Raw genomic sequence first — 25,404 nt, 5'->3', positions numbered from 1 at the left:
TTTGGATCAACTGAAGGCATTTCAGGGAGTTCAGTAGGACATCCTGATAATAACAAATTACAGTAGTCTGAAAGTAATAAATCCATGAACTAGTTTTTCAGCTGCACTCTGAAACAGGATATTTCTAATGCTGCACAAACAGCAGAAAGCACTTTTACATATTTGTAACCTTAGTGCATAAAGAATTAGATTTGTCCACTTACATGAACAAATAGGTATCTATTGGATAGACCTTTAACACCTACAGCATGCTCTAATAGCTATAATTAAATATTATGGTCAACAGTATGAGGTCTGAGGTCCAGCAGGACAGGCACAGACATGAGTCCACTGTCAGAGGCCATAAGAAGATCATTTGTAAAGCTGTTTCTGTGATGAGCTCTGAAACCTGACTGAAACTCCTCAAATAAGCCATTCCTCTGCAGATGATCATTTACAGAAGCATTTTACAGCTACAACCTTATAAAGGAAGGTTGGAGGTTGGCCTATAATTAACTAAGACCGCTGGGTCCAGTGATGGCTTTTAAAGTAATGGTTTAACTACTGCCAGCTTGAAGGCCTGTGGTACATACAGCTTAATAACTGACAGAGGCTAATCATTTTTAAAATTAAAACATTAAACTTCCTTGAAAAGCCTTGTAAGATTGGGGTCTTTAAGACAAGTTGATGGTTTGGAGGAAGTAGTTACTGAAGTTAACTCAGTTTAGTTAGGGGAAAAATAGTCCAAATGAATCTAAGGAGCTTGGAAAGAAACACATCCAGAGGTGCTGTGGCTTAGCTGGTCAAAGCGCCTGTCTAGTAAACAGGAGATCCTGGGTTCAAATCCCAGCAGTACCTCGCTGTTATCTTCTTCTTCTGTTGATGCGTTTGTAATTATCCAGTTAGGAAATTCTGGGAAGTCTGTTTCAAAGTTAAATTAATGGACTGGCTCTTATATAGGGCTTTTCTACTCTATCACTCAAAGTGCTTTACACAACTCGCCTCATTCACCCAAGAACTGTTTTCTATGCTCTTTCTAAGTAACTGCTCCTCTATGAGCAAGCACTTTGGCAACAGTGGGAAGGAAAAACTCCCTTTTAACAGGAAGAAACCTCTGGCAGAACCAGGCTCAGGGAGGAGCGGGGCCATCTGCTGCGACTGGTTGGGGTGAGAGAAGGAAGACAGGATAGAAGACATGCTGTGGAAGAGAGACAGAGGTTAATAACAGATATGATTCAATGCAGAGAGGTCTATTAACACATAGTGAGTGAGAAAGGTGACTGAAGAAGAAATACTCAATGCATCATGGGAATCCCCCAGCAGCCTACACCTATTGCAGCATAACTAAGGGAGGATTCATGGTCACCTGATCCAGCCCTATCTATATGTTTTAGCAAAAAGGAAAGTTTTAAGCCTAATCTTAAACATAGAGATAGTGTCTGTCTCCTGAATCCAAACTGGAAGCTGGTTCCACAGAAGATTAGTAGGTGACCTGCTCTACCTCTAGAGTGGCCTAAGAAATTTTATAAACAAAATAAACATGCAAATGTATACCATAAATTATATTTTAACAGTATTGTGTGTGGTTGTAGCTCAGGAGAAAGAGCAGGGCATCTACTACTTGGCAAGTTAGTGGTTCAACCACTATATAATCCAGTTTCTGACTCATATAATCTCTGACCTCAGCAAACACTTTCCTGATTATTTTATGTTGTCAGTCATTTCCAGTCAGACAGCACCATATAGTTATGATGGTTATAGTCCCCTTTAGATTCAAAAAGGATTGTGCAACATTGTAGCCTGTATGTGATTAACAGGTTGCTACTGTCTTTGATATTGTCTCTTGTGTCCCTGAGATTCTTCCTTCACAATGGGTGAAGGAAGTTAACTCAGAAAGTTCAATTAGTTCAGCTAGAGGAAAAATAGTCCAAATAAATCTAAGGAGCTTGGAAAGAAACACATCCAGAGGTGCTGTGGCTTAGCTGGTCAAAGCGCCTGTCTAGTAAACAGGAGATCCTGGGTTCAAATCCCAGCAGTACCTCCCTGTTACCATTTAAAACCACCTTCTTCTTCTTCTGTTGATGCGTTTGTAATCATCCAGTTAGAAAAGTCTGTGTATGTCCTCAGTTATCCAGCTCATGGTGCTCTCCAGATGCTTTCCTTTCCAAGCTCCATAGACTACAATGACCTACATGACTGAGAACCTTCACAGACTGTCTAAACAAATATCAGTAGCTGTACTTAATGAAAGTTATGAATAATTGTTTCTCTAATGGTTAAAACGGTTAAAAGTTCATGAATTAATTTCTAGTCAGCATTAAAGGAATAGTTAGCTCAACAGTGCTCTGACTTTTTATCAGCTTGGTTACAGTGCTGAAGAGAAACCTGGGGTTGTTCTTATCTTCTTCAATCAATGATGAATAGTAAGATGTTCTAGCTTTATGGAGGCTTTTTTTTATAGAGCAACAAACTTTTTATCCAGTCTAAATAAAGATCTTCTAAATTAGTGAGAATCCATTCGCTCCAGTTATCTGCTTTTAGGTGCCCATTTGAGAGTTATACCAGGGAGTCAAATACTTCTGATTTCAGGCTTTCTTTTTCACAGGAGCTACAATATCCAGAGTCTTGTGCAGTTAAAATGTAGTGAGATTACCAAGTGACATCTGCAGGACCCTTACGATTACTGTGACAGTGTCAGACACTGAATGTTTCAAAGTTAAATTAATGGACTGGCTCTTATATAGGGCTTTTCTACTCTATCACTCAAAGTGGGAAGGAAAAACTCCCTTTTAACAGGAAGAAACCTCCGGAAGAACCAGGCTCAGGGAGGGGTGGAATGAAAACTATTTTTTTTGGATGTACGCCACAGGAATGGTCTAAAAAAGAAAAATGTTTACTAAGTGCCTTGCTAGTTGCAAGTAAAAAATGTATAACAAAGAAATGGCTATTACAAGATGTACCAACTTTATAATTGTGGTGGGAAATAACACTTGAGTTTATAGGATGGAGGAGTTAACAGCCTATGTGACTAACAGAGTAAGTTGGTTTTTGTCATGCTTGGATAAATGGGTCCAATACACTAATATACATAAGCCGAATTTAATTCTCAAATTTTAAAATCAATAATCTGGCAACTGGTCACTCCCGATTGTTCAGTGTTTCTCTTTTGTTTATTTTTTTTGCAAATTGTGTTAATCAATACCTGTAACTAACATTGTAAACTCTAAAACTCAGAATTTTTTTAAAAAAAAGATAAGTTATAGTCCCTTTAGATTCAAAACGGATTGTGCAACATTGTAGCCTGTATGTGATTAACAGGTTGCTACTGTCTTTGATATTGTCTCTTGTGTCCCTGAGTTTCTTTGTTCACAATGGGTCACAATGGGTTTCAAAATTCCATTAATACTAAATAACTGGCCCGACTCAAAGATTTGGTACGCTTTTGATGATTATGCTTGTGCTGATAAGAATTATCAGCCATGTTAAGTGGAAAAGTGTTAATCTTTTAGTCCTGTGGTAAATCAACACATCAACACTTTGCCTGTTGATGTAAATAGCAGTAAATTGCATTTCGCAAACTTTAGCAAATTTCTTTGTATGGTTTTTTGAAATAACCAAATTCTGCATTCTAAATGTGAAAGTCACACAAATACGTTTGCAGTAATTAGTATGCTGACTGGCACTTAAATGGTGCTTTTCTGATGAGAATGCAAAGTGCTTCTATACTTTTCACTTTCTTGAATCTTCATTACAATAGTTTTTTTGTTTTTTTGTTGTTGTTGTTTTTTATTATTCTTAGTAAATTAAGCAATAAATCTGGCCATGGATGTTTTTTTACCACCTCCAGCTTGATGTAATCCACCTATACTTGAAAAAATGCTGTAGCATTGCTGGGTAAAAGTTTGTCTGAAGCTATTTTGATCTAAAGAGTTCTCTTGGGTCATTGGGTGTAAAATAACAAAAAACTCTCTCGGTGTTCTGGCATTTGAATGAAATGATAAAAATATGCTTAACCTCTTACAACCAAAATAAATAACAAAAAGAAAAGAAACAAAAAAGTTTTATTAAGTACTTTTAAGGGTGTGGAAACCCCTTAAAAGGATAAAGATCCATGTCCTTGTGCCAAACTTAGGATAGAAGTAATGTTTAAACAGCTACCCTGGTTTATTCCAAACACAAATCAAATGAACAAAGTTGGGCCAAATCTGAACTCTTTTCAAACATTTTGATTGTAATGATGAGCAAAAAACAAAATGTAAGATCTGCAGCTGCTAAAAATCCTACAATAACATCCTTCAGTTTAAATATCGACTGTGTACGAAGTGTGATGAAACTGACTGGTTCGGTAAACATTTCAAAATATGCTGAGCTCCTCTGATTAAAGTTCATGTTTGTCTTGTGGTCGCTTCTATTTATTTATCATTTATTTCCTAACCCACTGACATATGTTAACCAATCCACTCTATATAACAGCCCCGTAATAGTGGCCTGCTCCAGTCTTCTCTGCGGTACCATGAGGACGTTACGAGTCCTGACACTTCTTTCGGCAGCAGTCCTGCTTTGCAGCGCTGCCCCAGGTTTGGAGCCACTAACATGCAGTGAAGGTAACGGTCCGGCGGCAGCAGATAAGGCAGTGCATCACATCAATGAGCATAACGACCATGGCTACAAGTTCAGACTGCATGAAGTTCAAGGGAACAGTGTGGAACAGGTATGATAGTAGCAGTAAATGTGCGCATTTGCAGTTCACATTTGAGTATTTCCACTTTGGCAAGAGGAGCAAAGAGATAATAAACAACAAGCGGGACAAAACTTAAACAATAGAAGAGAGTAGAAAAAACAGTAGCAGTTCTATAAAAGCATAGTGAGTGACAAATCCAAGTCCACAATTCTTTTGAAATGTTTTTCTTTTTAAAAAAAAAAAATTATTAATGTTTATTGTAGTTTTACAAACATTAGCTTTTCATGACAAAAAATCCTTAAAGTCTGTCATGGTGTTCCTGTGGTGACGTAGGAAACTGCATCAGTAAATATGAATGACAGTCTTACTCTCTGCTCTTTCCAGGTTGATGGTGGATGTAACGTAAAGTTGCAGCTGGATCTTCGGGAAACAAAATGCCACACTATCAACCCGAAACCCTTTGAGGACTGTGAAATACGTGGCATGGGAGAGCGGGTAAATGCAAAGCAGCTGTTTGCTTAATCCACCTGCCTGCACTGACTTCATGCAACATTCACCTCTGGTCAGAAGGTGGACGTGCTAATCTGGCCAAATTATGCAAAGTTACTTCAGTGATGTTATGAAATAAAACTGCATTCTCTGTGTTTCTCTGAAGGCAGTGAAGGCCAACTGCACTGTGTTGATGACTATAAAAGATGGTGATGCCGACATAACCAAATATGAATGTGACACACGACAAGGTGGGCTCTCTCTGCATCATAGCTGTTCACCATTTCACTGAGAAGATGCTACTGCAGATATGATCAAATACGATCATTTTTGATTACTTGTTACTCCAAGGCTGTTGGTCTGCCTGTTCAAAAACACACTCGATGTGGCCAAAGACAGACTTTGGCCAAACTTCCTCATTTTTCATAATTTGTCATTTAAGTTTGACTGCAGATAAAAAACAGCATTTGTAAAAGCAGTACACTAATAGCAAATATTAAAACTGTGGCATTAAGTTTAGTTTAAAAAAAATGCTTATTTAGAATTTAAATCATTTAACATGTCTCAAAAAAGTTGGGACAAGGGTGACAAAATACTTTGTGTGTAACGCTAAAAAAATACAATGAAGAAACTCACGATTGAAAAATAATTTCAAACAAGCATCCTAGTGAAGAGGAGTCTTTAGGAAGTAAACATGGGGAGAAGTTCATTATCTTGTGAAAGACTGCGAGGGAGAATATTTGACAGAAAACGCTAAAGAGCCTCAGCGAGTGACTTTTGGAATCCTCTGAACGTACACTCAGTACAATTCTTTGTGTGTTTGCAGAAAAAACTAACTTGGAGATGGTACGCATCTGCCCTGACTGTCCTGTGCTGCTGCCTCTCAACAACTCTGAAGGTCTCAAGTCTGTTCGTGAAGCGACAGCAGAATTCAACAAGAACACCAGTAACCAGCATTACTACATCTTGAAGGAAGTGGGGCGGATATCAACTGGGGTACAGAGGATCCTTTTCTTCCTCCCCCTCTTTGTGAACTCATAAGATCAGTCATTGTTTAACTTTACACTTTCTTTTCTTGTAGTACATAATGGGATTAGGAATGAACTACTATCCTGAGTTTGCACTTGTGGAGACTCATTGCCCAATGGGCTCTAGAATCACAATTGAGACATGCATTCCACTTTGTCCTAACAGAGCTGTAAGTACAACTCATACACTTCAGAAAATCCTGAGCCACATTTTGATATGCTGTGTACTAAAATTAGTCAAGTGTTTAGCTGTGTGTATTCAGTGAGATCATGAGTACCACATCCCATTAAAATTATATCACAATGTTAAAGAGTAACAAGCGATTTACTGCACAGTTGTAAGAAGTATTAAATCAAATACAAACAATACAGATAACCAGCATTTCTAATCCCTAAATGACAAATACCTTTTTTATGGCTTATTCCTGTTAGTTCTCTCATTGTATATATCCTTCCTTTTTTAAAGCGTCATGCTTTCTGCCGTTCATCTTACTCCAGTCAAAATGGACTCCTGTCCACTGAGTGTGATTTCTATCCTGCAGAGGTGAGACCAACAGCAGCTTTGCAATAAATTTCCTTTTTTATGGCAACTTATTAAGAAACGACAACAAAAAAACAACTCTTGCATTTGTTGTCTTTGTTCTCAACAGAACACCACTGCCCTTGGGCCTGGTGAGAAGGAGCCTGTCTGTGGCCCCCCTCCACATGCTCACGACCATGGTTGTGGCCCCCCTCCTGACCCAGCTCTCCACCCTATTTGCCCCTGGCCTCTTCCTCACCGCCCACACAACTAATCCAGAATTAGCTGAACATTGCCAAATAAAGAACATGGTTGTTCTGCATGCAATGTGCCAAAATATAGTGCATACAAAATAAACCATCGAGGTGTTGACTACTTGAAGCTGGAGTAAGCACAATGATTGTTATTTCTGAGAATCAGCAGACTCAGAACAGCAGTTCTGAAGTTTGGTTTGATTTGGCATCTATTTAATTCCATTATGATGCTGGCAGCAGCAATGATGCACTCAGCTATGGGCAAAGGTATCAAATGCGAATCTATATGTACAATGGTTGGTGTATGGTTCACATTTTGTAAATTGAAGGTAAACTGATTTGAGGATAGAATATTACTAAACACAAAAAAACCCAGCAGAAAGCACATATTTTTATTTTGGACATTATACTAAATGCGATATTGGATCAATTTTAAGATATCCAGAAATGAAGTGAGACTGGAAAAGTTGTTTATTCAAGAGTACACTGTATACAGTAAAGCACAGTTTGGGGCAAAAACATAAGAAAAACAGAACAATTTTATTTCACATACAATAATACATTCTCAGTGATCACTAGAATTAACCATAAGAATCACTCATTAAAACAAATTTATTTAATGCAACAGTAGCAGTTTTGTACAAGAGCCGAAGACGTGACTTGATGGTTTTAAGTCCATTTCCATTGTAATCTTTCTGCAGATCCTGAAACTTCTGTTTTATGCAGAGAAGTAAGCTGAAGCTATAGATGGCTTTGTACTCTGAGGAAACTCTGAACACAAAGCAAGCAAACAGAATCAAATTACTGTTACTTATTATCACACGCATTCAGCATCTCAATCAAAAAAACAATTTTTTCTTCGTATTTTTTTTTTAAAGGCACCTAAATTAGCGTTGTTGCCCCACAGATTTACTGCTGCATCCCAAAAAAAAGAGTTACACTACTAAGCCATGAAATGAAAAACTTGACGCACTGAAATTAATATGTGGTAGATGCTGATCTTTAAAAGATGAGCACTTTTACCTCTTTGACGTGGATTAGATGAAAGACCATAGATCGAGATGCAATCATCTCTCTTCTCAAAGTACTTCGAATCCAGACCAGCAGAGTCTCCACTAAGGACAAAGAGAAAACACAAGCCTGAGGAACACAAAATCACTTTGCATTCCTGACCAAAGAGACATATTCACAATGAACATTTAAAGCAAACAAACAAAAAGAGTTTGTTGTTCTACCACTGGTATTGTCGTGGAATCAAAATCATTTTAAATATATAACTGCTGTAAATTGCATACTGCTATAAAGAAACACATTTATCAGCCTGGATAGAGACCTTAAACTTCTTCCTTCCCTGCTAAAGCAAGAGAGACAGCTATAATGATAGGGAAGTGTATTTCATTTGTACACAAAAGTACAATATCAGACAGAAATGGACCAGATAGTATCTGTAGCAAACTTTTACAGGAAAGTTAGTGAGATTTTGTGCCTATACCTGCATAAAACAGTGCTTATTATTCAGGTGAACACCCAGGTAAGAGTCCACTATCTCAATGTCCACTTCCTGGATTTTCACCGGTGTAGTGCTTCCAATTAGTACATGACCTGCTCTGCCTCCTGAGCTAGACCCAACCCATGTCTGAGAAGTGCACTAAATTCAGTTATACTAACATTTTTTTCTTTATATTCACATTTGATATGAGATTAATTACAATAAATGAATACCAATAAAAAAATAACATATATCAATAAATGTGTCTAAATACTTCCATTACTCAAAGATAATACATTTTATAAATTGCACAGTTTTACTTTGGCTCATTTGTCTTTGAGTGTAATGTATACTCAGTCATACTAAGTCAACAAACTCACATCTGTCTGTTTGATGACTTCCCGAGATGCTCATCAGTAAGATTGATCCCAGCAGCCGCCATGGGAGATACAACAGGTTTGGCTGTCTGAGGATAAAACTGAAGTGCCAGAAAAAATACAGAGATATCTTCAGGTGGTGTTAGTGCTGTTGATCTGCTATAATGTGCAAACATAAGACTGTTGCACAAAGACACAGTGAAGCCCCTTCAGACCTTCTCCCTACTTCTCCATCAGCACTCTGAAAGCAAACGTCACGTCAGTGATGACATACTGCTGCTCACTGATCATCGCCCCTCTTATTAACTTAGCTTCAACAACTCTTTCCCTTGGCGCAGCTTTCTCTCTCTGTAGTTACTACAGCTCTTCACCTGCTTTCTTAAACATTTGTCCCAGTACGCTACTTCTCTTTCTCAGGCATCCCGTCGTTCTCTAAGCTTATGTTAAACTAGACGTGATTGTTTTGAATTGATTATTTCTTTATTGTAACAATGCTTCTTGTGAATAATGCATTTGTTGGTCAAACCCACGAAAAACCCACCAAATCTTTTCTGCATTTATTACTTCCAGGGTGGATTATTAGGTTCATAGGCTCATGTTGATGTGTATATTGTTAAATGACAATTCGTTTCAGGTCATTTAATGGAGAAGTTCGAATCTAATATAATGAATAGTTAATAAATTACTGTCTTCTGTGCGTAATTAAGTAACGTACAAAAAAGAATGGGATGCCATCCCATATAGGTGTGTGACTGAGCAGGTGACCGGCATAAGGAGGTGGTGCAGGTGGTGCCAGGCTGTTGTGGCTGTGTACGGTCCTTCCACATGCTACTGAGGCCCCTTTTTGTTGAATGAATAAATTGCTAAATGCCGATATGTCTCAGACTTCAATCACCCAATCTAATAAATGTGGCGCAACCCACATGCCCAGTGCTGCTGTTCAACCTGCAAATGCATTTTTCTCACACACCATTTAGTGTAACAGCAATTACACAGGCTTTCCAACAATATAACATTTATTGCCAACAAGCATTGCTTCAAGAAAGAAACTGACCAAATTGAAATTTTCTTGCTTTGCCGTCTCTTACTGCCATAATCTCTCACTCAATGACACAAAACATATTTATATTGAGCTGAATGGCACAATAGGAATGAAGCTTGTAGTAATATCTAAGAGGAAGGATGAAGAATAAACACCATCAGTATGTTGTCACCTACCCCAAGTCCTGCTGTTGTGGTTGAGACTGCAGGATTCTCCAGTGATTCCAGACCCCGTGCTTTTCTGGACAGCTGCTTTTCATTTAGCTGCTTGTTAAGCCAATTTATAACTGTGGTAAAATGAAAATAAACACACTAGTAAATGTGCTACACTTAAATAGCAACTTTCATAATGTGAATGAGATTGCTATTCACAATACAAATTATTTGTCATTCACACATTTATCAAGGCAGCCAAGGCAAGGAGCAGATACTCACAGTGCATCTGGAAAGAATGTTTTTTATGTTATGACTTGTTCAATAATGGAATTAATTCATTTTTCACCTCAAAATTCTACAGACAATATTCCATAATGACAAAATGTAAATCAATTTGTTGATTCATGTATAAACAGGGACTCAGAAGGAGGCAGACGCAGCATCTAAGGGGATGGGTTTTGGAGAGAAGCTGCAGAGAGGCGTGTAAGACAAATGAATCTCTGTTGCTTTGTCCCAACCCATCATGTTCTGGGGGTTTTAATAAATTTGTCCAGATTTCTAGAAATGAGAGCTCCTCCATCCACAATGGGGTGGATGCTGTCTAAAAAGACCAGATTTCCCCTGAATCCTCTTTGTCCTTGGAAGTCATCAAATAGAATCTGAATACTATTTTCCAAGGCTTTCAGATCTCTCTGACACCACTTTTATTCTGTTTTAGCTATTCTGGTCTTCTCATTGGATGATGTTTGCATGAGTATACGTATACATGTATTTTATGTTCACGTATGTGTGCTTGTGTACATTTTTAATTCTTTTTTATCATATCATCCCTCTGTTCAGCCCTTTGGCCGACACTTGATGTCTTTTAAATGTGCTATTTAAATAAAGGTGACTTGAAAGTTTCCCAATCATCTTTAGAGCCCACTGATTTTTTACTACTCAGACAGCCAGCAATCAAAGGGAAATAAGTGCCTAAAAATGTCACTCCTGGTCCGATTAAGGAGGGTACCAGAGAAAATGACTAAGCCCAAGATTGTTTTGGTAAAGTTAGTCCCCAATTCAATATTCATTTAGTTACCTTCGATTGATGCAACCAGGTGTCATTACTGTTGACGTGAATTATAATTTTACAAAATGTACATTTAACTTTAACCAGCAGTTTAAAAATTTCCCTGAATGTCACCTGCTCTGGCCCCTGGAAGACAACTATGTCTTTTCAAGGGTCTGAAGTGACGTGAGCCTAAGCTGCAAAAAGGCTACATTTACTACAAGTATTGTTATTACAAAAGGAGGCAGAGGAGTAACTAAATATCTGACACACTGAGCAGGAAACTGCAGGAGGGACAGGTATAGAGGCCATGCTGCTAGCGAGTTGGCTACAAGCTAAGCTAGGCTAGGCAGGCAAATCACTGTGAATACAATTAGCGGGTGAATCAACAGATTGTGCTTTGGATAAAGCTCACAAAGTTTACACTAAGAAATAAGATGCTATTTAATTAATCTGGCTAAGCAAAGACATAGTGTTTCTTCTTCACTCATCTATAGTTCCCCCCCCCCCATCTCTCTGCAGATGGCTGAGCCTGGTCCTTCCCACTGTCATCAATTTCTTGCTAATGGTTGTGTGATTGTTGGTGTTTCTAATATTGCCAAATCACAACTGTTGTTGTTAACGAGCGCTATATAAATAAAATGTAGTTGTAGTGTACGTCGCCATATGGAAGTGGACTCCATAAACACTGATGGATTGAGAAGCTTTGCTGGATTTGTAAACCTTAACGATTTTGAAGACATGAAAGTCAGTTTTCAGAGGGTCCATTGAACAGGACTAGCTTCCTTACCATTCTCATTAGTTTTCAGCACTTCTTTGGTTTCATTTAGCTTCTGTACCGTGGCCTCCAACTGCTCATTTAATTTTAAAATCTGAAAAATAAAAAGAATATTTTGCACTGGTTGTTATTCTTGTCAGGAACCTGAGGCTACATTTCACACAGGCTCACCAAATCTGGACAGCAGAATATTGGAATAACAACGCCTGGTCTAATAAGTCTCAATTTCTGCTCTGACATTTGGATGGCAGAGACAGAATGACATGAAAGGACGGATCCATCTCGCCTAGTATCGATAGTTCAGGTTGTTATTTTATTTTATGCTCACTTGCATTTAAAAGGACACAGTTCACACAGTACTGTACTTTTTCTTTTTGTATTTTTTTAAAGTACTTGTACTGATTTACTGGTTTGACTGATGAGATCTCCTTTACTGCTTTACCAAAAGAAAAGGCTTCAGTCTGTGACATACCTGTTCTTCCTTAGTGTTGAGCTGCTGCTGAGCGCTTTGTAGATCCTTTTCAACACTCTGAAGTTTCTCTGAAGTTTCCTGGAGAATCTTTTCCTGCGACACTGTCACAGTGTTTTTGACTTTTATTTTTCCTACTAAGGTTCGAACTTCTCCTTGCAGCTTCTTAATGATACCGTTAGCCTGTATGTATAAAAGAAAAAAAGGATAGATCAAAAAGAGGAGTTGATCATTTTCAAAACTCACAACTTCTATTTTTTCCCTATAACAGAGATGCAGTCCGTTCACTTTCTTTCCAAAGCAACCAATATCAGTATAAGCAACACCCTATAAAACAGGATGTGGTTCACTGTGTAGGGCATTCCTGCATATTGCTCATTTTATACTACAGTGGTTGTGCCCATTTGCATGGGGAGAAAAGTTCTCAAGCTTTGAAAACATGGTCCTGTGTAGTCCCCCCCAAACTAAGTAGGCTGAATGCTGTTGGGTGAGAAGTGAACCAGAAAAGGGAGTGGTGCACGTCTCTTGTTCTGGAGCTTACAGGGAACGGAAGAAGCATGAAAAACATCAAAGACCAGAAAAGAGATAATGAAAAGCACACGTAACAGCTACAGGGGACACGTCTTCATTCTTTTCAGCGCATCTGTTCATCTGTTATAACTTTGCTCTTCTATGCAGCTGGCTGGAAGACCATCAACAGCACAAACAAGAGTCGCCCACAGCTACAACCATCGCCTCCAACTGGCTCACTGCAGGTAGATGGGCTATTCATTGCTCCCTACAGGCTGCGAAAGCACTGCCAAGGGCTGGAACTACCATTTATTTTAGTAATCGAGTATTCTATCGATTAACTGGATAAAAAATACTTTTTTCTTGTTAATGAGCAACAATAAAGATTTTAAAAAGAAAAAACAGGTCTTTTAAGTTGAACTGCTGATTGTGCTTTCTAAAATGAAAACCAGTGTTTTAAAGATTAACTGCATTCATCTGTCAAAAAATGTAAAATTAATTTTTAATTACATTTAATATGGCACATAAAATTACATGGAAAATACAGAAATACTCTCAATTACAGCCAAAGGTCAAAGTCAAAGGGAGGTTCTCTGACTTTGTACTGTGACTCATAAATAGTTATTTATATTTTCTGATTATATGTTATATCAAGGAAGACTGAGTTATCATTTATTAAACAGCATTATTATATAAAATTATCCATCATCCATTCTCTATCCCAGCTACCATAGGGTAAAAGGTAGGGTACACCCTGGACAGGTGCCAATCTGATGCAGGGCTAGCACGGTGGCGCAGTGGTTAGCACTGCTGCCTCACATTCCTGGGTTTAAATCCACCATCTGGCCACTGCCTTACTGTGTGGAGTTTGCATGTTTGCCTCATGTCTGCATGGGTTTTCTCCGGGTACTCCGGCTTCCTCCCACAGTCCAAAGACATGCACAGGTCAATCTGTGATTTTAAATTCCCCACAGGAGTGAATGTGAGCGGGGAAGGACTAAAAAGAAAGTGTAAACTTCATCCTACTCCTTTTTGAGCACGTATATATCAGAGATATTAGTAGCAATTAGATTTTTTTCTACTTCGTTTTCTGTTTAAAATATATTTCATTATTTAGATTTACATATGTGAAATAAAAAAAAACAACAACCTTAAAACCTCCATTCAGATGCATGTCTGAAATCTTCTCCAAAACCTTTTATATAAAAGTCTTGAGTGCTTGAAATATAAAATACAAAACAATGGCTAATGACTGAGACGCCCAGAATGGCTACCCGAAGACTGGAATATCTTGATCCCAAGGATCCCCAAGAATGGATCGGTCCCAGTACCAAATACCAAGGAGCAAAAACACCAGCGACTGGTAGACAGAGAAGTCACTCGAGAATGTAAGACTAGACTGACGAACCTATGCACTGCCAAGACCCCAATATGTGGAAGGTCAAGGCAGCAGTGGTCCCCGTGCTAACCGAGGAGGCACTTGAGGCAGTGACCCCAAACTGTGCCAGTGGTTCCAGCAGATCCCTAAACAACATCAAAGATCTCTGTCTAGAAGATATAGCAAAGATTCTGTGCTCCAAGGCCCAAGGACTCGAGCTTGAAGGATAAAAACTGTGAGTTTTGAACACAAACACACAAACTGACAAACCTTTATCAGCTCCTCAGAAAGTGATTTCACCGTAGCTTCAAGTTTTCGAATCTGAAGTTCCTTACTTTCTGCATTTTCTTCCACTGATTCCTATAACAAAAAGCAAGCTGGTTAAAAATATCAGAAGGGCAAAATTTTATTAAACAAACAAACAAAAAACAAAAACCTTGAAGGCTTGATGAACAATCCTGATTTAAATTTGGCCTCCATCAGGGTAGTCTTCTGCTGCACCTCTTCATTTTTAGATAAACCCCTGGCAACCCCTCGTGCAATGCCATGTGTGTAAGTCTAAAAACAGCAGCTTGTCAACTTGAATTTTATTTTGATGAACAAAGTTTTTGTAGGCGATTCCAAAAACACATCTACCTTTCAAACATGCTGTGTTTGTTAGTATGTTGCAGTTGTTGCATGTTCACTTCATTTCAGGTTCTCTGCGTCACATGTTCTTCCTCAGATGCCTCCGGACATCACAACCAAATACCTCACTTATACTCTCATAGTAAAAAAACAAAACAACCCCGAGGCATTCTCGGGGCTTTGAGACCGTATACCAAGTCTTGTCACCAGTTATGACTTCCAACATAAAAGTTGGACCAGTCTGACACAGATGTTTATTTTCTGCATAACAGTTAGTTAGCAGCAGAGTTGGTAGTGGATGAGCGATGAAACATTTCTCCCACTGAAAACACAACGTCCAGACGAACAGAATCAACCTTTTGGGATTTACACACCTGGATGGTTGAGCGCGCATCAAGACAGAAGGATTCATGAATTAAACTGAATTGAAATTGAATTGCACAACACTGACATCCTGAGTCTAACCATTCGTCTGTACACGGTGACTCCTGGTGACTTCCTATTCATAACGTCATATCATTTCTCTCATTCTGAATCCTTAATGCCCCCCTGTCCCCGAGGGCTTCCTTACCTTCTGCTGCTGAGTGGCTTCCAATACTTCTTTGGTGCGGTTCATCAGCTGATCCTTATCTTTGACCTCCTGTTCCAGAACAGCCACTCTCATCTGCATCTGGCTCACCAAACGGTCCTTTTCATGGACCTCTGCGTCCAGGGTGCTGTTTTCCCTCCTGAGAGACAGGACCTGCTGCTTTAAATGCTGGCATTCCTATATGAAAGAGAAAGAAAATAATCAACAGCATTCTCTTGCTGTGGGGAGCTTTCAGCACGGCTTCCGCTGCCCCCATGATAGGATGATCTACAGAAGATGGACGGATGAAATTTATATCTGCTGCCAATACACAAATTATAATAAAGTTTCAAACATTAAGAGCAAGTCACCTGGACGCAATAATTCCTCATCCTAAACATTCACTTACCTCGTCTGCACCAACTAGTTTAATCTTCAGGTCTCGGATGGCAGACTCGTTCTTGTATTTCTTCTCAGTCAGTTCTCTGCACGAGGCCTCCAACTCTGTCAGTCGACTATTAAGCTGATGGCTGCTCTTTTTATGAGCAGTCTCCAGCTCCTGACGAAGCTGCTCTGTCTGCTGCTGAAACCTGCTCTGTAACTGGAAGACAGACAAACAATCTCCAACCATTTCTGCAGGGCAATCTTTAGCTTTGCTTTTGATCCCTATAGTTTCAAAGGTTCCAAATAAATGACTGCTTCCACGAGACTGAGCTAAGAACAAAGCCACACGTGGTTAATATTGTGTGACAGGGTTGTTAACTATGCAGAGGATAGTGTTAGTAATTTGTATGGTACGACCCACAAGCATAGACTAAGATTTACAACTGTGTGCAGTGATTTGTGTTCTACTTTTGAGGGCTCACAAATGTGTGCTCCGATCCACAAACAGATACAAAGAAATCTGATCACACGGAAAACGACATAAATGTGCACACATAAACCTGAATAAATCCTTCAGTGCTTACGAATCTGAAAATACATGTAACAGCCCTCTCGCTCACTATTAAAAAATTTAATGCATGTGAACGAATTGCCTGAAACGCACCGATACCACACTGCATGCCCACATGAGGTTTTGAGACAAATTTCACACTGTCATGCAGAATAGAACAGAAATATCCTTTATTGTCCCTCATTGGGGAAATTCATGTGTTCCAGCAGCGTGGAAGTGGCAGGCAGAAAGAGCTTGAGACAAAAAGCTAAGTATATAAAATAAAGAACAAGAATAAGAGACTGTAGAGGGCAAATTTACAACATAAGATGTCAATGAATATAAGATGCTTTTAAAAAACTGTGTAGAGCGATGAAAAAGCGACTTCTACACTTTATATTTTAGTCGCTGAATCAACATCAGATTAAATCTACTACTACTAATTGACACTTTATTCAAAAGACCGATTAAAACTAGTTTAAAATTTGCTGTCAAAATTAACAATGCAAACATATCACTGCACACACTTGTAAACCTTAGTTTAAACTCGTGGATCACATAGTACGTGTTTGTATCACTTTTAAAGGTTCATTTCTCCCACTTTACATACAAGAAGGTAGTAAATGCAAAACACAACTAACAAAAATGTAGCATAAGCTAAGGGAGCTAATCTGAAGTTCCATGTTAATGTCACAGTAATTTGACCCTGACTAGGTCAACCTCGAGCCCTACAATAACCACACAAATATTTACATCGCATGCTTTTTAAGCACTTGCCATCTAAAATATGAGCTGACTTGTACGGAAGAGGAATAGGGCCACTGGGGGAAAAAAAGTGGGCACGTCTCTCTTTTTTTTTTTTTTTTCTTTTCCTGAATTCTGAGATTAATCTCAGAATTCTGAAAAAAAAATTGATGAAAAAGTCAGAATTCTGACTTTTTTTTCTCAGAATTCTGAGATTAAAGTCAGAATTCTGACTTTTTTCTCAGATTTTTTTTCCAGTGGCCCTAATCCTCTTCCGTAGACTTGCTTTGAACAATTATTTTTAAGTAATTTCATGAATTATAATGATTTAAACTAATAAAGTTTAATAGATTTGTTTTCCATTTTCTACGTTTGATACGTTGGCATAAAGAAGTACAACAAAGTACTGAGTAATGTACACACCATAGTACTCTACAACTCAAAATTGAAAACCTGGAATCTAAACAAAACCTTGTAACTTTTTAGGAAATAACATTTTACTTGTGTGACTATGTTTTTTTTAAACAGATCACAAATCTGTGGAGAGATGCTCTTTCTCCAAATATGTTTTTTTAGCTGCTCTTTGCTCCAAGTCAGGTAAAATAACTTCTATCCTGCCGAGCTTCCTTAGACACGGCGCTGTGCACAGCTTGTTTTGACATTAATACCCATATTAAAAACATAGCTGATGAATTTGTGCTGATTAAAAGAGAAGTCTTGCCTCCAGAGCCTTGTCTCTCTCCAGCTGCAGCTCCTGAGAATGAAGGCTGGACAGCGAGCTGGTCTGAGTCGTCCACTCTGAGCGCAGTTTGTCCAACTCTTTGGTCTTCTCAGACAGCGTCTATGATCCACATATGATCACTTGTTCAGCTGCATGTTATAGTTACATAGAACACACCGTGGACAACGCTTTGTGGAACTCTTTTTAAATGTTGATCTGATAATTACAACTTTGCAGATTCCAGTTTTCCTTGCTATATTTGACCGCATACAAAATAATTGTTCAACTTTTGTTTAATAAAAAGAAATTACATGAAAAAAATCAATAAATGGGCAGTTTATTAATAAATAAACTGAAATTTCTATTAAAGAAAAATCACAAAAGTTTCGCTTAACATTAATTGCTGTAACGCAAGAACTACTAAACTGAGTACGTAAGTAAGCTGTATCATATCTTAAAAAATAAAAATAATGCACACCTGTTGAGCATAATTCAGCTGCCTGGTCAGATCATCTTCAGTCGTCTTAAGCTTCATTTCTAGGGCATGCTTCTCTGCCTGAAACAACAAAAAATGACACAAACATGACAAAACCTGTTAAAACTCAGTTTTGCTCTGAAAAACAAAATAATTATTTGACTAGACAATTATATTCAAACAAATGTTTTTATATAATATATATACGTTGCCTTCAGCTGATCAAACTAAACTAAAGCTAAAATACAAGTAAGCTTGAAAACATGAAGCCCACCCAAACAATACAAGCTCCCATCTTTGGGATTAACAACTACACTTAACATGTACATGACAACGTTTTACTTACATGAACTAACATTAAAATTTGGTATTTATTTAAAGGGTTGTTTTTTTGATGAGTGGCATAAAGTATGAAGAAGCTAAATGGAACCAACCTTCAGAGAGGAGAGACAAACTGCCAGGTAATCTTTAACCTCTTTGTCAGAAGCTTGAGAAAGTCGTAAAGACAAGTGGTTAAGGTGCTTAAATGCGTTTGTCTCTATGACACTGAAGTTGGCGGGACCTTCTAGCACTGGAGACTGACATGACAAATGAAGAAGAAATCTGTGGAAAGGACAACAGTTAGTCTGTGCAAAAGGGTTTAATTTATATCTTTCAAATTACTAAGTCAGTAGGACATATTTGTAATGTTTTTAAATATTCCAGTGATACTTAATGATGAGCATAGGGACGTGCAGCAAGCAACTTTATCGTTCACCAATTTCAAATTCCAAGGCTCACCCTCACCTTTACTACAGAGTCCTCTCCCCACTCTACTACCTCCCTCGCTTCCCCCCCTTCCTGACACCATGACACCCCCCTCCTCCAATCCCTCTCTCAGCAGCAAGACATCTCCCCCCCTCCCCTCCTCCCAAACATCTCCCAGTGTCACAGTGGACCAGGTCAGGAGACAACTGAGGAAGCTTCGCTCCAGAAAGGCAGCAGGCCCAGACAAGGTGTGTCCTAGGATGCTAAAGGCGTGTGCTGCTGAACTTGGGGAGCCGCTACAACGAGTCTTCAACCTCAGTCTGCGACTGGGGAGAGTGCCCGCCCTCTGGAAGACATCCTGCATCGTCCCGGTCCCCAAAAAGAACCGGCCCAATGAGCTGAATGACTTCCGACCGGTGGCACTGACGTCACATCTTATGAAGACTCTAGAGCGGCTCTTCCTCAACCTCCTCCGACCACAGGTACAACATGCCCAGGACCCACTACAGTTTGCATACAAGGCGGGTGTCGGAGTGGAGGATGCCATCCTGTACCTCCTACACAGAGCCCACTCACACCTGGATGGGGGAAAAGGCACGGTCAGGATCCTGTTTCTTGACTTTTCCAGTGCCTTTAATACCATCCGGCCCTGTATGCTTCAAGAAAAACTGAACAGGATGGAGGTGGACCCCTGCCTGGTGGCTTGGATCTCCGACTACCTCACCGACAGACCACAGTACGTCAGGCTGAAGGACATCACGTCTGACACTGTGGTCAGCAGCACAGGAGCACCACAGGGAACTGTGCTGTCCCCTCTTCTCTTCACCCTGTACACCTCTGACTTCTGCTACAACTCTGAATTATGCCACATTCAGAAGTTTGCAGACGACACAGCCATCATGGGGTGTATCTGGGATGATCAGGAAGAGGAGTACAGAAGTCTGGTGAGGAACTTTGTCGCATGGAGTCACACAAACCACCTGCAACTCAACACCTCAAAGACTAAGGAACTGGTTGTGGACTTCGGGAGGTCTAGAGCAGGTCCACTGCCGGTTCAGATAGAGGGGGAGGAGGTGGAGGTGGTCAACAAGTACAAGTACCTCGGGCTGTGGGTGGACAATAAACTGGACTGGTCATGCAACACAGAGCACCTGTATAAAAAAGCCCAAAGCCGACTGTACTTCCTCAGGAGGCTGAGGTCTTTTAACATCTGCAGGAAGCTCCTGAGGATGTTTTACCAGTCGGTGGTTGCTGGAGTACTTTTCTATGCTGTGGTGTGCTGGGGGAGCAGCACAGCAAAGAGGGACTCATCCAGGCTGGAGAAACTGATCAGGAGGGCTAGCTCTGTGGTCGGCATGAAGCTGGACACTCTGGTGACAGTGGCAGAGAAAAGGACATTAAAGAAACTGATGGACATTATGGACAATGCCAGGCATCCTCTGCACACGGCCATTAACAACCAGAAGAGTCTGTTCAGTGACAGGTTGCTTCTCCCCAAGACAAGAACTAACAGACTTAAAAACTCCTTTGTCCCACACGCCATCAAACTGTTTAACTCCTCTCTGGAGGGGAGAGGGAGGGGAAACAGGAGGACAAAGGAGGGGGGAACAACTAAGCTGTAGTGCCTCTTCACCTCACTGTACAATACCTTGTGCAATACTTTTGTAAATAGTCAACAGTGCAATAGACTCAATACTTGAAATGTGCAATTCACTTGTATTTTTATTCCTATTTATCCCCTTCATATATTTTATTTATATCTGTCTCTGTATTTATATAAGTGTGTGTGTGTGTGTGTGTGTGTGTGTGTGTGTGTGTGTGTGTGTGTGTGTGTGTGTGTGTGTGTGTGTATATATATATAACATTCTGTAACTGTAACTTCTGTCGGTGCTGTGCTTTTTGGAAACCGAATTTCCCAGAGGAACCCACCCGAGGGATTAATAAAGTTCTATCTTATCTTATCTTAGAATCGTGTCTACTTTTATCACAGCGTCACTTGAGAAGGGATGACACTGGCTGATAAAATACATTAATTTTTTTCTCAAATATTTATTTATTGCTTTTCCAACAACATTTTAACCAATAGGAAGAGATAGTTCAAATAAAACAGAGGAGGAAATTAATTTTTTTTAAAATTGAGTGTATAATAGTAGTGTATGTACATCGTGTATGAACAGTGTTGGGGAAACACATAGATATAGTTATACATACTCTCCCATGTAGATCATTCAGATATTATTACAGAAAAAAAAATTATATATAGATAAGTAAAATAAAACAAAACAACCCCCCCCCAAAAAAACAACAACAACAACAAAAATATATTTATGGCATATATTTGCTTAGCTTATTCAAACAGTGTGATGTCATGTGTTGGTTTTCTTCATACCTTGGACTGTCTGACGTTTGTTCGGAAATGCACAGGTTAAGCAGGTCAATAAACTTCTGAGGAAATGATGCAAAATCGATCAGTAGACCCTGTTGGACTTTCAAGCTACACAACAATTCAAACACAAATGACATTAGTTAATATTGAAGATGCTTTGTCCCTTAACTCTAACACAACACACTACTTCATACAAATCTTTTTACACTTACCTTTGGAAATCCTCTTCTGATATTGCAAGGTTGAAGAGAAAATATGGATCTATATCATCTGTTATCCGTACTAGAAGATCCTAATGTAATATGTAAAGAACAGGAAATGTTAAATGATATAATGTAAGTGTAGTGTAGTATATAGTATAGTTCTCTCTTTATTTTAAAACGATAAAACGTCCCACTCACTCTTTTGTGCACTGGACTTGTTGTCAGCTGAAGTTCAATTGTGACACGAATATTTGCTTTTCTGTAAAATGAAGCAATTAAACATGATGTTTGGTGACTCAATAAGTCCTATGTGAACTTGTATTTCAGTGTTCACCTCATTTCAAAAATCCACGAACAGAATAAAGACAGGAATATGAAAATGTTTCATTTTCCCATAAATGTTTGCAAAATACACTAACACTTGCTTCTGATTCTGCAATGCTTTCCATGCAGCATTCACAAAGGCTCACTTACCCTTATGTGAAGTAACTTATGAAGGCTGCTAACAACATTAGCATGTCACCTGCCTTTACCTTTCAGTATGCCAAAATATTAAAACACTGTGCTGTTAGCACTAAGTGTCCGCCCTTCATTTTCATCTATGCCAGTAATCTTTTCCTGTGTCTAATTTACCATCAGAACTTCGCTGGTACTGCTGCAGTGAACATTGCTGTCAGAGCACCATCTGGTTCAATATACAGATGTGTTCTCTCACAACTGTTTGTGTATGTGAAGCATAATTGCACACTTGTACAGTAAAAGAATTTTGAATGGTTACCAAAACCCAAAATGCACAAAAAAAAGTTCTACTCTGTTTCCATTATTGTGTATATTTACATTACAAGTATTCTGACAAAGACACATTTTTGTGATTTTGTCTCTGTAACCCACCAGGGTGGATTTTAAATCAAACAATCCAGATGCACCTAAAGTGAAGACATTTAGTTTTAATTCAGGGGTTTACCTGCAGAAACTGCTTAGGACACACAGCAGTTTGCATACATAGACTGCCGTTTTCAGAGGCTCAAACATAATTAGACAAGCTAAAGTCAAACCCACGGACACCACTACATGTTGCCTTGAGATGCTCTGCCAGGCCTCCAGCTGTTTGTCTCTGAATCTCTCAGCGTTGTCTTCTGTAACTGAAAAACATGCTGCTGGGTTGAGAACAGCCGACTAACTTTACCATTCAAGAATATCCCATTTCTTTGCCTTGAGAAACTCTTGGATTTGCAGTACGCTTTGCGTTATCATTCATTTGATTAATATTAACGTGCTTTGCATTAGTCTGTGCAACACGTTTGTTTGTTTTCCCCGGTTGGATTGGACCGACAGCTGTTTGCCGCAGTCAGGATGGGGAGGTTTCGTGTGTGCCGACAGAATAACCGTAATTATTCTTCTCGTCAGGTGTAACTTCAAACCAAGCTGTTTAAATAGTGCGTCCGTGTCCGTGTGCACAGGCTTACCTTTCCTCGCAGTCCCTGCATCTGACATTAACCTGCAACACTTTGTTGAAGAGCTCCTCCATGACAAAAACCGTCTTTCCCTGCGGTGCCGCTGTGACGAGTCAGAACATCGATCAACGTTAAAGGTTCGTATATCAGAGTATTTCTGAGTGATGCTGGTTTTCATCAGTCAGCTGGATCAGTAGTGTTTGGTATCTTTCAATTTGGCGCTTTTCAGGCGCCAACCGTACAAACGGAACATATGGTCCTTTTTTTGTTCTACGCTTTAATGGTGGACGGCAGACATGAAGCCTGGTACCGACACCGCCACCTGCTGGCCACAGTGGAAACAGAACACAGCGACCCACACGGTGATAGTGTGATACATTTAATTTAGTTTAGTTATAATGATAGAAATTGCTTTCAGGTAGGTAAGTCCTACCTTGAGTAATCTTGAAGAATCTTGAATAATCAGGCCCCGTTTTGTCTTAAAGACCTTATAGTATGGTAAGGACTCCAATACAGCTCTCAGACTTACTTGTCATTCCAAGAGTGTTTAAAAGCAGAATGGGAGGGAGAGCCTTCAGTTTTCAGTGCCCTCTTCTATGGAACCATCTCCCAGTTTGCGTTCAGGAGACAGACACGATCTGCTTTTAAGATTAGGCTTAAAACGCTCTTTTGTGCATATACAGGGAGTGCAGAATTATTAGGCAAGTTTTATTTTTGAGGAATAATTTTATTATTGAACAACAACCATGTTCTCAATGAACCCAAAAAACTCATTAATATCAAAGCTGAATGTTTTTGGAAGTAGTTTTTAGTTTGTTTTTAGTTTTAGCTATTTTAGGGGGATATCTGTGTGTGCAGGTGTCTATTACTGTGCATAATTATTAGGCAACTTAACAAAAAACAAATATATACCCATTTCAATTATTTTACCAGTGAAACCAATATAACATCTCCACATTCACAAATATACATTTCTGACATTCAAAAACAAAACAAAAACAAATCAGCGACCAATATAGCCACCTTTCTTTGCAAGGACACTCAAAAGCCTGCCATCCATGGATTCTGTCAGTGTTTTGATCTGTTCACCATCAACATTGTGTGCAGCAGCAACCACAGCCTCCCAGACACTGTTCAGAGAGGTGTACTGTTTTCCCTCCTTGTAAATCTCACATTTGATGATGGACCACAGGTTCTCAATGGGGTTCAGATCAGGTGAACAAGGTGGCCATGTCATTAGTTTTTCTTCTTTTATACCCTTTCTTGCCAGCCACGCTGTGGAGTACTTGGACGCGTGTGATGGAGCATTGTCCTGCATGAAAATCATGTTTTTCTTGAAGGATGCAGACTTCTTCCTGTACCACTGCTTGAAGAAGGTGTCTTCCAGAAACTGGCAGTAGGACTGGGAGTTGAGCTTGACTCCATCCTCAACCCGAAAAGGCCCCACAAGCTCATCTTTGATGATACCAGCCCAAACCAGTACTCCACCTCCACCTTGCTGACGTCTGAGTCGGACTGGAGCTCTCTGCCCTTTACCAATCCAGCCACGGGCCCATCCATCTGGCCCATCAAGACTCACTCTCATTTCATCAGTCCATAAAACCTTAGAAAAATCAGTCTTGAGATATTTCTTGGCCCAGTCTTGACGTTTCAGCTTGTGTGTCTTGTTCAGTGGTGGTCGTCTTTCAGCCTTTCTTACCTTGGCCATGTCTCTGAGTATTGCACACCTTGTGCTTTTGGGCACTCCAGTGATGTTGCAGCTCTGAAATATGGCCAAACTGGTGGCAAGTGGCATCTTGGCAGCTGCACGCTTGACTTTTCTCAGTTCATGGGCAGTTATTTGGCGCCTTGGTTTTTCCACACGCTTCTTGCGACCCTGTTGACTATTTTGAATGAAACGCTTGATTGTTCGATGATCACGCTTCAGAAGCTTTGCAATTTTGAGACTGCTGCATCTCTCTGCAAGATATCTCACTGTTTTTGACTTTTCTGAGCCTGTCAAGTCCTTCTTTTGACCCATTTTGCCAAAGGAAAGGACGTTGCCTAATAATTATGCACACCTGATATAGGGTGTTGATGTCATTAGACCACACCCCTTCTCATTACAGAGATGCACATCACCTAATATGCTTAATTGGTAGTAGGCTTTCGAGCCTATACAGCTTGGAGTAAGACAACATGCATGAAGAGGTGATGTGGACAAAATACTCATTTGCCTAATAATTCTGCACTCCCTGTAGAGTAGAAAAGAACCAGTCCATTTACAACCAATGGTTCTCCTCAGTTCTCAGACATCCAAAATAACCTTTTTACTTCCTTTGATGTGTGTTTTATGCTCTAAATCAACT

At 39.5% G+C, this 25,404-nt stretch overlaps 2 protein-coding genes and 2 non-coding genes across 5 annotated transcripts; 3 read left to right on the top strand and 1 right to left on the bottom strand.

Annotated features, from left to right (window-relative positions):
• The first annotated feature begins 763 nt into the window (after nt 1-763).
• Nucleotides 764-837, top strand: trnat-agu (transfer RNA threonine (anticodon AGU)). Its single transcript has one exon. It is a non-coding gene; the product is annotated as a tRNA-Thr (tRNA).
• A 1,109-nt stretch (nt 838-1,946) lies between these two features.
• On the top strand, nt 1,947-2,020 carry trnat-agu (transfer RNA threonine (anticodon AGU)). Its single transcript has one exon. It is a non-coding gene; the product is annotated as a tRNA-Thr (tRNA).
• Nucleotides 2,021-4,455: 2,435 nt separating this feature from the next.
• LOC146689170 (alpha-2-HS-glycoprotein-like) lies at nt 4,456-7,078 on the top strand. The gene is made up of 7 exons (XM_085436291.1): nt 4,456-4,690; nt 5,045-5,155; nt 5,316-5,400; nt 5,976-6,145; nt 6,231-6,347; nt 6,644-6,721; nt 6,828-7,078. Exons 1-7 carry the CDS (start codon nt 4,493-4,495, stop codon nt 6,969-6,971), a joined length of 903 nt encoding a protein of 300 aa, XP_085292417.1. The 5' UTR covers nt 4,456-4,492; the 3' UTR covers nt 6,972-7,078.
• A 394-nt stretch (nt 7,079-7,472) lies between these two features.
• On the bottom strand, nt 7,473-23,330 carry sass6 (SAS-6 centriolar assembly protein). Of its 2 annotated transcripts, XM_085436290.1 has the most exons (16): nt 23,069-23,329; nt 21,801-21,861; nt 21,612-21,691; nt 21,403-21,507; nt 18,701-18,869; nt 18,270-18,347; nt 17,792-17,911; nt 15,802-15,993; nt 15,396-15,590; nt 14,468-14,557; nt 12,313-12,492; nt 11,853-11,934; nt 10,036-10,145; nt 8,821-8,918; nt 7,975-8,066; nt 7,473-7,722 (listed from the first exon to the last, which is right to left on the bottom strand). In XM_085436290.1, exons 1-16 carry the CDS (start codon nt 23,128-23,130, stop codon nt 7,670-7,672), a joined length of 1,767 nt encoding a protein of 588 aa, XP_085292416.1. In that variant the 5' UTR covers nt 23,131-23,329; the 3' UTR covers nt 7,473-7,669. The 2 variants fall into 2 exon arrangements, with proteins under 2 accessions (XP_085292416.1, XP_085292415.1); XM_085436289.1 differs by lacking the exon at nt 7,473-7,722 and having other exon boundaries at nt 7,745-8,066; nt 23,069-23,330.
• Nucleotides 23,331-25,404: the final 2,074 nt, after the last annotated feature.

This window comes from Copadichromis virginalis, linkage group LG17, assembly GCF_057382275.1.
Source record: "Copadichromis virginalis isolate Kocher_CV1m ecotype Utaka linkage group LG17, C_Virginalis_male_GT1.1, whole genome shotgun sequence".
NCBI lineage: Eukaryota > Metazoa > Chordata > Actinopteri > Cichliformes > Cichlidae > Copadichromis > Copadichromis virginalis.
This window is presented reverse-complemented; position numbering and strand designations above follow the sequence as displayed.

What these genes read in the sequence shown, in the direction of transcription:
- LOC146689170 (XM_085436291.1), top strand. Translation starts at nt 4,493, where the DNA reads ATGAGGACGTTACGAGTCCTGACACTTCTTTCGGCAGCAGTCCTGCTT. An exon ending in TACGTGGCATGGGAGAGCGG is followed by an intron (nt 5,156 to 5,315) that starts GTAAATGCAAAG and finishes GTTTCTCTGAAG; the next exon opens with GCAGTGAAGGCCAACTGCAC. An exon ending in CACTTTGTCCTAACAGAGCT is followed by an intron (nt 6,348 to 6,643) that starts GTAAGTACAACT and finishes CCTTTTTTAAAG; the next exon opens with CGTCATGCTTTCTGCCGTTC.
- sass6 (XM_085436289.1), bottom strand. Translation starts at nt 23,130, where the DNA reads ATGGAGGAGCTCTTCAACAAAGTGTTGCAGGTTAATGTCAGATGCAGG. An exon ending in TGCAGGGACTGCGAGGAAAG is followed by an intron (nt 21,862 to 23,068) that starts GTAAGCCTGTGC and finishes TTCATTTTACAG; the next exon opens with AAAAGCAAATATTCGTGTCA. An exon ending in TTTGTCTCTCCTCTCTGAAG is followed by an intron (nt 18,348 to 18,700) that starts GTTGGTTCCATT and finishes TTGTTGTTTCAG; the next exon opens with GCAGAGAAGCATGCCCTAGA.